This window comes from Alosa pseudoharengus, unplaced genomic scaffold (assembly GCF_046254945.1).
Source record: "Alosa pseudoharengus isolate Yale_2024_CS ecotype anadromous, Long Island Sound unplaced genomic scaffold, YU_APseudo_1.1 YU_APseudo_1.1_scf_18, whole genome shotgun sequence".
NCBI classification, from domain to species: Eukaryota; Metazoa; Chordata; class Actinopteri; order Clupeiformes; family Clupeidae; genus Alosa; species Alosa pseudoharengus.
The window spans coordinates 19157005-19168634 of record NW_027468650.1 but is presented as its reverse complement, the minus strand read 5'-3'; the positions used below and the strand labels follow the sequence as shown (position 1 = coordinate 19168634).

The window sequence follows — 11630 nt, the reverse complement described above, 5'->3', positions numbered from 1 at the left end:
GCTCCTCCTTGAATCTAGCCTGGTGCTAGGCCTGCTTGTCTCTATTCAGATATAGGTCTTCCTAACAAAAGCCGGGCAGAGGGGGGCTGGTGGGACACAGAGGCATGACCAGACAAAAACATCTCGCCCACGTGCCACTCAACAACAATGCCGTGCCACCATCATCAGACCAGATGAACCAAGTGACCTTACCCATGACTTTGAGATTAATGGGCAGGAGGGGGGTGGCTGGCTGGCTTTATTGAGCGGCTGTTTGTATTGCTGCACTCACTGAATAGCAAAAACACTGCGTGTTTACCAGGCACATGGCTTTCAATGGCAGTGCCTTTGGCCCTTCAATTTGTACCAGCCATTAAGTATAATCGGCATAGCTGCCTGATTATGTGATGGTGAGATTTATCATTTATCAAAATATTACTACTGAAGATGTCAAATATCCATGAAATCACAACCACACTCACAAAAGAAGGCATGAACAGGACCATATTTATGCATGTTTTTTAATAAATTAATGTTCATTCAAAATACAGTGCCAAAGGAACATGATGCAGCTGAACATGCTAGTAAGGTTTGACATGAAGCACCTGTGCTCCTGTTCTATAAAGATAAGAGGAAGCTCCTCTCCTCCCCTGACCTCTCCCGCTACTGTTAGTGGTTGCTGGGACGATCTCCGTAGCAACAGCTTTTGGGCATTCCCTCTTCATGACCCAATCAGCAGCAAGATTCCTCAATATTTTCACTCAGAAAAAAAAAAAAAAAGAAAAAAAAACAGGGAAATGGATGTCTATACACAATCACACTACAGTAATATCAGATATTAAATAATAAAAAAAGACACTAATACAAAATAGACCTGGTTACTTTCCCCACACTAAAACAGTTTTTCTTTTTTGTAACATATGAAAAATATATATATTTTTAATATTTATATATATATATTTCAGCAGCTTGGAAATAAAAATGCATGAGCCCAAATGTATTTTTGGCTGTTCAACTGAGAAGAGCAGAGAGGTGCATGTTTGTGTGGAAGAGACCCGCACTTTTTCCCCCAGAGAGGAAAAAAAGTGAAAAAAAAAATAAAAAAAAATACATAGAATTCCAGCAATACGTTTTTGGGGGAACAAACCGGAGAGAAGACGAGAAAGCAAAGGGAAGAGACTACGGACAGCAAGGTGTGAAGAGTGTGGGCTGGGAGTGGGAAAGACAGTAGGGTGACTGGACCAGCAGCCACCTTTCAACACCCCACCCCAGGCATACTACATCCCCCTTACCATGCACCACGCACGCGCACACACACACACACACAGACACACGCACCCTGTTCTTGCACATGGTTAGCATAGGAGCAAATCATCTGCAGCTCAGTGGAGTAGGAGAGAGAGAAGAGAGGGAGGAGAGGTTTTGGTACAGTTGCCATAAGGGTCATTCAAAGGAGGTTTGCCACTAAGTGCATCATTGTCATTATCATAATCGTCATCATTGTCTTTAGATTATCACATCATGAAAAGAGAGTATCAGACATGTAATAATACTTGAAGTAGCAATTGACATAGAAAAAAAAAAATGTTTCATTTTCTATCTTTGAGACGACTAGTACTTTAAGGGATTACAAGTTTTGTTTTCTTTTTCTCTTTGTTGACTCGAGGCATAGTTTGGATGATGAAACAGGTTTAAGTGGTGTGATACTGGAGAAGGTTTACCAGAGCTTTGAGGTGCTCAGTTGGGCTGGGTTGAGCTGGTGGGTCCAGGGGTGTGGGGTGGGAGGGCTGCATACTTGGGGCTGATTCAGGGGGCAAGACCCCATTTTGGTATGCATGTCACCAAAGAAGTTTCCTTATAGAGCACAGCTAAGACGGAAAATGCACCCTGGTTATCGGATGAAACGGAGCCTCCCTTTCGCACTTGTTTTGTTCCAAGCGCCTCCCCAAAATCCATTTATGCATTCGCCTGTTTTTCTGTCCATCCACTCACTCCTCAACCTGAGGCACAGTCCAACGCATCGATCACGGTTGAGGAGAGACTTGGGTTTGGTGTCTGTTGGGAAGCACATTGATCAGGGGAGGTGTAAGATGGAGCTATACGTGCGGCAGCGAGACGATCTCCCCGTCGATCTCGATCTCCTCCGCACCATCATTCGAGAACAGGTACGTCGGAGGCTTCCACGGCGACTCCTCCAGGCAGGACGGGTAGAGCTTGCCCACGGCGCAACGGAAGTCCTTGCCCAGGTCCCAGAGCACGCGTTCCGACACCGGCTGCCGCAGGCACCAGCAGTCCCTCTCGCCGTCGTACTGGTAGAGTGCGTACTTGGCGCGGTCGTTGAGGTGCGTCTCGCGCATGAAGATGCACAGCTGGTTGAAGAGCACCACGGCGCGCACGCACGGGTCCGAGTAGCGCCGCGCCGGGATGCTAGCCGCCGCGTGCCACTCGTTCTTGCCGACGTCGTACACCTCCACGGTGACGGCCGAGCCGTCTAGCGTGCTAGCCTGCGGCCGCGTGCCCGAGTTGCTCACCACGTGCAGGCCGCCCACGTAGAAGATCTGGTCGCCCAGGGCGGCGGCCGAGGCGAAGCAGCGGCTGGTGCGGCGCGAGGCCATCTCGGCCCAGGCGTCGGCGCGCGGGAAGTAGCAGTAGGTGAGGTCGTGGCTCATGACGTAGATGCGCTCGCGAGCCGCCACTGCCGCGCTCCAGCTCCAGGCGCACGGCAGCGGGCTCACCATGGTCCACTCGTCGCGCTCGCGGTCGTAGCGCTCCACCGTGCGCCGGTTCAGCTCGCCGCCCACGCTGTCGCCGCCGATGGCGTAGATGTGGCCCTCGCAGTAGACCAGGGCGGGCCGCGTCCGCGCGCACAGCATGGGCGTCTTGACCACCCAGGCGTTCTGCTGCGCGTCGAACCAGAAGAAGCTGTCGGTGGCGCGGTAGGCGGCCTGCAGTTTGCCCGCCTTGCCGTGGCCACTCCCCGCCGCTGCCAGCGGGCTTTTCAGCGGCACCTGACCCCCGGCGATGTAGACGTCGTTGTCCGTGGTGACCAGTGTGCCCACTTTCTGCAGGTCGCCTGGCGGACTGCGCAGCTTGTACACCTTCTCGGCCTGTGGGCTGTAGCACACCACGGCATACTGGGAGCCCACCATCACCTCGCTGCTGTTCGGATGCTCGGCCTCCATGAAGATCAGCATCTCCTCCTTGGTCATGCCCAGGCGGGGCTTGAAAAACTTGGGCATGGACTTGTAGAGGCCCTGGACCACCACCGACTTGTCGTTGGGCGGCAGGCCCTGGAACCAGGCGCGCTGCGTCACCTCGGACAGCGCGTCGATGCGGATCTGACTGAGCACGGACGACAGGTGCTGCGAGCGCGTCTCCATGTTGTATTCCAGCCACAGCATGGCGGCCTCCCGCACCGTCTCCTCCTTCTCCACGTTGAGGTTGTCGCTGCTCAGCACGTCCAGCAGCAGCTCGTGCGACAGCTGCAGGAAGGCCTCCTGCCGATAGACCACGGGGAACTTGTGCTCCACCATGCGCTTGGCGCTCTGCTTCAGCTCGCTGCAGCTGAACAGGTCGCCGATGCTCAGCATGCGCACACAGTTATCGGCATTGATCTTCTTGACCAGATAGTCACGACACTGCAGCAGAACGTCCTCCACCTGAGAGACCGCAGAGAGAAGGACAAAAAAAAAAAAAAAAAAAAAACACATCAGGTTTGCTGAGCACTGTTAGAAATTGATGCATCACATTGATTCACATGGGAGCCCCTGGCATTCACATCAATGTGTCGGGACGTCTCAAGGTCAGCTGAGTGCGAGTAGAGGTTTGGTTGAGAGAAATCTCCAGCTAGACTTTTCTTTCTACTGAAATGACCTTTGAAATATAGGCACACACAATAACCATTTGGATGTGCCTTAACACACTCACAAATATTCTCTCTGGAAAACCAGGAGAAGCCGAATCCTAACTAGTGTCTAAAGATATGCTTCCCCATAAACCCCATGAGGTGGATTAGGGCCATTATCATTCCTATTAAATCAGTTAGTCGGTGTCTTTATCTGAGAATCTTTGACATGCAATAACCTGTTGGGCCAGGTCAATATCACTGCACATGGCACATGCAGCTGGTGTCCAATAGTATGTGTAGGGATTGCAAGCTTTGACTTTGCCAGTGCTGACCTAGGGGGGGGGAAATGATTACTGTGGGGTTCTGTTGGAGATGTGGAGAGCGTGATCCGCTGGAGGTGGCTACTAACCTGGAGGAAGCACGCCGTCTCGTAGAGCGGCTCCACCGTGCTGTCATTGACGGCCAGGTTGCCCGTGTAAGCGTAGGTGATGATCGTCTGCAGTGTGCCAGGGTCCACATTGCGCAGGTGAACATGAGTCTGTTTGCTTTCACTCAGGCCACTCATGAACATGGCTCTGAAGAGGGAAAAAAATCAAATCCAAAATCAAAACCAATTACCATAGGAAGAAAGTACACATGCATATAAACATTAATGTTTAAAATGTCAATACTCAGCTCACATAGGACTACATAAAATACATGTATCCTGTTTAGAGGAAAAGCATCACATTACTAGCTATATTACATAGAAACCTACTGTAGTGATTTCAATCATTCACATTTGTGCCAATAGGAAAACTGCGTAGATAGATAATGCAGTGATATCACAATACCACAGTAACTTCAAGTACCCCAACATGACTAACATCAGGGGGCCTGACACGACATCAGTCCAGTTGATCATAAAAATTGTATTATTAAAAAAATTCTACATCTGTAGTTAAAAAGAGGACCATTTTTAAATTCGCTGTAGCCCATTCCGAGAAATGTATATTGTTACATTAATTGTTAAAGCAACACCAAAGAACTTTTCCTCTGTCGCACACACACTATTTGTTTATCCAGCACCGGCTTTGCAAATAAAGATGTCCACAGACAAGGTAGAATATGTTGCATGATTTTATAAAAATACGATTTATTGCGACATCATGCAAGTCAAATTTGCAGTTTCTTATGTCTCATTCCAATTTTGAAAACATTATTTTAAGGTACAAAAAACTCTTTGGTGTTACTTTAATTGTATATAGTCTCAAAATTCTATTCAAGTCTTGGAATTGAAAGTAATCAACTAACTACACCAATCACACACAAACAGGGCAGGGTATTGGCACCGATGGCCCATGGGTTGAGACAAAAAGAGGCGATGAAAGGAAACGGGGAGGAGGTGGAATGACAGAAGAAGGAGAGGAAAGAGAGGATAAGAGTTGAGAGCAACAGCAGGAAAGAAGCGATGGGAAGTGGTGCTGGTAGGAGTGGGAGTGGGAACGAGCAGCAAGCAAGCAGCATGCAAGCAGTAAATGTGTCAAGGCTGAGCTGGGAAAGTGTGGGGCAAGTAAGGCCGGGCCTGCACCTATGAGCATGTAAAACTGACACAGGTCATAAAAAGCCTGCTTGATTAAATTTTGTGTGTGTCTGGAGATTGAAAGGAAAAGGAGTTCACTAATCAGCAGCTGTTACGGACACCAGCTACAAGAGGAATGATATCCCTTGTTAGATCATGTGTAGGCAAAATGGTATCGCACCAAGATGACCTATTGCAAACTGACGCATTGACAAAACTGACTTGTAAGTGTCAAAAGTAAGGTCAACTGCACTATGGTCACTATTTTTCATTAGGTCTGCTCAAATTAAAGAAGGTAAATCAGAAGATGGATGATCATGCATCTCAGAAACAACAGATTATTCTGAATAACGCATCATAGACAGACAACATGCACTAAATGCACCAACATACACAAACAAAACAGTTCTACAACAGAATCTTACCTGAAGTAGGAACTACAGGTGGCCAGCACCATTTTGTGGCAGGGGAACTCATTGTCCTCCACCAGTAGTGTGATGTCAGTGAGGAGCTTGTGCTCGTAGAAGAACTTGAGCTGCTCCAGCACGGAGACAGCGTAGTCTGTGTTTACCGGCCGGCGCTCTCCCAGATCCGACATGCTTGCGTCCCATGAGTCGCGCCCCAGCTTCAGGAGTCTAGCGTGTGCCGGACCTAACCGGACCCCAAGCCCAACAGGAAACAAAAAGATTTTAAAAATTGGGAAATCGGAATCACGTTTGGGGGGTGGGGGGAAGAAAACACTCCAACTCTATGGTGATCCCCAGCACAGCCTCAGTTGATCCAGATCCAGTAGGTAAAAAAGAAAAACTATGCAGGATATCAAGTGTCCACTAGAAATTCTACAGGAATACAGAAAGTGAAGGTGTACAGCAGACCACAGAGTTCTGTTCTCTCTCCAGAAAAAAAAAAGAACAGAGAGAGAACAGAAAAAAAAGTCCTCTTCAGTTGCCGTGTCAGCTCCGACGCAGTTTGGCCAGAGAGCAGAGAGGTTAGGTCAGTGCTAATCGATGCAGTAATTCCCTCAGTCAGGACGAACCGTCTGGACTGGCTGGCCTGCTGTCTGCCTTGAAGGTGAGGGGGGGGCAAAGGACCTGGAGGTAGAGAGGAAGCAAAGGGATGCCGCTACATCAGTGCGTCTCCACATTCAGGATCCTGTGTAGGACAAAGGACAAGCACAGATGACAATCAGAAAACTGGACACGACTGGGCATCATACAAACATGCAACAGTCTCCTGAATATAACTGTTTTTCTGCTTCTATGTAAATAGATCAAGGCAATTTATGATTAATGTCTGAAAAGTGGCATGGTATTTATTTCAATTCTACTGGACACATTTAATATCACACAGCATGAAACTCATTTAAAAAAAAAAAAAACACCAATTCTCAACATTAACCTGACACGATGTTTGCGTAGACATATAGCACTGCCACCCTCCTCCTTTCCCACTGCCCTCAGGCTGCCTTTCTGTTCCTATCTCTTTCTCACTGTCAACTCAGCACATATCCAGGATCCCTTCCGCATAAGAAAAATGCACAGTCAACAGTCCTCGGCTGTTGGCAGGTCATCTGCTAGCCTCGCAGCCCCTACATCACTGTATCTTGCTGGCTGAGCCTTCAGCCGGTCCACCCTGCCAGCTAGCCAGCATAACTGTGGGTGTGTAATAGAACAAGGCGCACTAACGCAGACCATTAGGAAAACGCTACTAGTCTACGTCATGTTATTAATCAACCAAGTTTGAAAGAGTGCAAAAAGGGATGCATCCTCCTTTGCCCATTTTGCAACCCACCATGATGGGTATTTTTGGCATATGGTCTAGCCACTGTCAATTTTTCTGAACCCAATACTGGCATCCCAGCCCAACCCTCTTCACTTGGTTGGATACTACAAGACAGTGGTGCAGCCAACTGTTTGATCACTGCAAAACTACCGTTTTCTTCAGTTATACTAAATGAGACACAGTAATATGAAATAGGCCATATGCCCTTCATTCCAAGGTTTTCATTTCAGTATTCAAACATTTAATGTTTATATTGCTACATATTCAAGTATATAATAAAGACAATAAGAGAACGGATGGGGGGGGGGGGGGGGGCACTTACTGATGGGTTTTGTAGCTAAAACAAACTAGGCTACAAACACCTCGCTTGACCACAGCTTTACTGAAAGCCAGCAGGCATCATTCGCAGGCTTCCGGTTAGAACGTTAACTAACGACCGCCACGAGTCTATGCGTCTATCCGCATACACCATGCGCCAAATACTACAAGTAGCAAAACTGAATTATTACTATGCAATGAATCACCAATGGTCACTGCATTGTACGGTAGGGCAATTGTTGGATACAGCATTGTTTCCCGCTAGGTGATTAACATCATATCATATTTGCGACTAGTATCAGCAATATCAACCCAAGAAAGCGGGTAGACCGTTAACGTTAGCTGACTACGATGGCTAAATAAACTTGAATCACGACTGATGAAATGTCAAAGGATTTCTCACAATGAAAGTGATAGGTAATTACCATTATAAAGAATAAAGGTTACAAAGTCAGTCGCGACATATCTGAATATCCATAGTTGCTATGTTTATGATCAGACACATTTGAGGATCAGGCGAGTATGATGCATTATGTTACCGACGAGACGACTCCATTTCTCTCTCTCTACCGACCGACCTAACGTTATCAGTCTAACGTGAGATTATTTTACGTTATTATTATAGCAGGGTGTGGACTATTCAGAGTGTCTTAATATGTACCCAACTGATGTAGGCTATTCAGACAGCTGGATTGCATTAGCTGAGTAACTAAAATGACCAGCATATCATAGCTAGCTGAAATCAAAATGAGGTAACGTTAGCATTAACGTTACCTAGTTAGCAAACATTGCCAAGGATGCCACCTTGTCCAGGAATCCAATGTTAGTTAATACTACCACACATTTAATACATATCTAGCTACTTTTGTGCACATTGTGTTTAAAAGAACACAATGTACCCAAGATTAACATGACCGAGAATCAAGCTAGCTAAGTATACGTCAGGTTTCCTAAAAAACGCTCGTCCCCATACCGCTAGTTAGCCTTCTAGCTAGCCATCTAACGTCAGTGTGTGCGCTTCATCTGCTAAGTAGCTAGCTAGCTAACACTTAACGTTAGCTGGTCACTGCCCCATTTTCACCCACCACCAAAAACATCCAGTACCCACACCCCTTCCCCCAAACATGGATTATCGGAAAGGCCTTAGCCAGCTGGCTAGCAATGTATAATTAAATATATTAACTACATCGTTACCTTTCGCGAGTAATCTTTAGATATCCAAATTCTTTGATGGGTTTTGCCGGGTGTCGGCCACTGTATTTCCACCAAAACAAGTGTCCAGTTATATTTCAATAGGAGCTAGTGCTACAGAGAATGATCAGCAGATGCGGCTGCTGCTCTTCCCTTCCGGGTCCCCCTTCTCGGGCAGTCAAGACTTAATACACCCACGCATACACCTAGCCAGCTAACGTTAATGTTACATCAAATAATAAGCTAATTCAATTCAGACAACCTGCTTATAGTTACATTTTACCTATTTGTTATATTGATCACAACGTAACCGTCTGTTAGCAGTCGTGCTAACTCAAAAGCTAACGTTAACTTGCATGGAGTGGGATAAGATTATGCATTAGCATTACGCTGTTACTAGCCAGCTGTCTACACTTACGACGATACCGCTGGAGATCGATAGCTACCTTGATATGCACCCAAGCTAGGTGGAAACCGTTACATTGATGGTTTGCAAGTGATTCAAGCTACCATGGCCATAAACCTAGCGTAACGCTACCCTGCTTCTTTGATGATCTGAAAAGGCATTTTTCTTACTGTAAGAGATGTTTCCATAAATGTAGGTTATCTGCTTTCTTCCAGCCGTTAAACAAAGTATGAGCTCCGGAAGCCGAATTTACACAATTACGGCGAGAGGCGACTAGCAGGAAGCCTCTATTAACCGCGCAAGCGCCTTACAAGACAACAGGGGCTAAACGAGGATACTGGGCATGCGCCCAAGATTTGTAGCACATCAGCAAGGATTGTCTGCCCTCTGCTGGAAAATACTTCTGTCATTTTATTTAGGCCTACAACTGAAATTAAATATTTATAAACATGCGTGTTCGTCTTATTTCTGTGGAGATCATATTAACACTATATCGTTTTTGTACGTTCGTGCTATTAGAAATTCGCTTAAAGACTGACATATCAATCAGGGAACAATCAGGAAACAGGTGTATGTTATAAAAGGCACTAATTGCTGTGAAACTGCGAGAATTATTTAGCTAACAGAGGTCCTTGTACTAACCACGACAAGGTGGCAAAATAATAATATTTATGTATGTTTTAATTAATTAATTATATATATATAAAAAACTCGCAATTCCTTTCCGCTTTATCCTAACTTGGAAGACTCCAGTGTCTTCTTGCGGCTAAATTAAAACATGGACGGTAATGCTTTGCACAATTGGTTATGATTCAAGTAAATGTAAAACATCAGATATTATTTCGTGTGTCTGCAAGTGAAATCCAAGTGTAAATCAGTTTCTAGCCCTTAAAGCACAGTGGACACATTTCGAATGTGTTTCACGGTGGGAATCTGAATAGGCAGGTTAGGTTTATGTAAATTGTTACAAAATAATTTCTTCTTGCAGAGGCGAATCAATCTTCACAATCAGTGGCAAGCGGTCAGTCGCAGCAACGGCCTGTCAGTCATCCACGACCATTTTGCTATGTACAGCCACCCTCTCAACCTTATAACTCGTACCAGTGGCATACAAACAACCCATACAACCACTACAACTTCCCCGGATCAGGTTTGGTTATCACTACTGAAGCTTAACATTGTTAGCCTACTGCAAAAAAGACCAGTGGCATGTCAACTCTAATGTTAATGTACTCATTTTGCATTTAAATTTGGCACTAATGTTGCTATTGCTTTCACCAGGTTTACCTTTCGGACGTACATGCTTCTCTCCCTACTCTTATATGCAGTATCCAGGATATGTCATGCCTCATGCTCCAGTGCATCTCCTTGACTACAGAAGAATGTATGACCCTCACTTCAACCCTGCAGCATATGACACTGTTCGTCGCCACCACCACCATAGCAATGTGTCGAGGGAGACCACCTGCTCTGGTGCCCAGACAGACCCCAGTGATGCTTTGAACAAACTGATTGAGTGCCTGGATAAACTCCGTGCAAGCGAGACCTCCTCTGAACGAGAGCTAGACTCAGGCGTCATCTCTCCGACATCTGGAGTCTGTTCATCGAGAGATGAGTTGAAAAAAGAGGAGCCAGAAGAGGGTAATAAGCAAGAGCCAATACGCACCCAGATTCCCCCAGCATCTGCTGGGGCTTTGTTCAGCAATGCGACCACATCTGCGTGCGAATCAAATACCAGTCAGAGACAGCGGGAGGGCTGGTCAATGGATTCAGATGGTGAGCCACCTCTGGACACTTCATCTGTTCGTGAGAAACATGAGCTTGAGGAGGAGGAGGAGGATGAGGAAGAGAATGACAATGATGTACATTTTCATTTTTGTCATACTGAAAAGCAAGTCTTGACATCTGACCATCCACAAGATCATCCTGTTTGCTGTGGAGAAACCAAGAACTCCTCATTTGAAGGGTTTCATTCCCACATTGACTCCAGTCAAGGGCCTGAAGATGGCATGACGCAAGGCACAGAGGAGATCAACAGGGTAGTCCCTCAGAGTGAAGCAAGAACGGCAACCAAGGAGTCTGACATGGATGATGGTGATGACCTTGACCTGCCATACCGAATTGTCCATCTGCCTTTTGGCAGGGTGCTTTCTGCTGGAGTCATTCAGAAGAACCTTCCTGTCAAGGCTCCCTCTGCTGTCCCTCCACTCTCCCTTGGCAATCCCTTCTATTATAGCTATTGTCCCCCACAGCTGGCCCATGAGCGCTTGAGTGTCCTTAGCCCCTCTCTGGACGAGCTGTCCTCGAGGGATGAGATGTTTTCCACTGACCTTGACGACATGGATCTGTTTCCAGGTCACGTGTACACTGGGGGAAGACTGCCTGAATTGACTGCCATGGAAGTGCAAAAGCCAGCGCTGACTGAGTGCGCCACCATGCGCCTCAGGAAGTATACATGTGCCTCGTGTGGCCTTCGGGTGCCCAAGAGGATGGTCACAGCAGAAGCGCACATCTCTGGAGCTTATTGCTGCGATGACCAGGGTGAC

At 46.7% G+C, this 11630-nt stretch overlaps 1 protein-coding gene across 2 annotated transcripts; it reads right to left on the bottom strand.

Moving 5' to 3' along the window:
• Window positions 1-482: 482 nt before the first annotated feature.
• kbtbd2 (kelch repeat and BTB (POZ) domain containing 2) lies at window positions 483-9356 on the bottom strand. Of its 2 annotated transcripts, none has more exons than XM_076290428.1 (4): window positions 9255-9356; window positions 5813-6539; window positions 4236-4401; window positions 483-3638 (listed from the first exon to the last, which is right to left on the bottom strand). In XM_076290428.1, exons 2-4 carry the CDS (start codon window positions 5983-5985, stop codon window positions 2076-2078), a joined length of 1902 nt encoding a protein of 633 aa, XP_076146543.1. In that variant the 5' UTR covers window positions 5986-6539; window positions 9255-9356; the 3' UTR covers window positions 483-2075. The 2 variants fall into 2 exon arrangements, with proteins under 2 accessions (XP_076146543.1, XP_076146544.1); XM_076290429.1 differs by lacking the exon at window positions 9255-9356 and adding an exon at window positions 8682-9046.
• Window positions 9357-11630: the final 2274 nt, after the last annotated feature.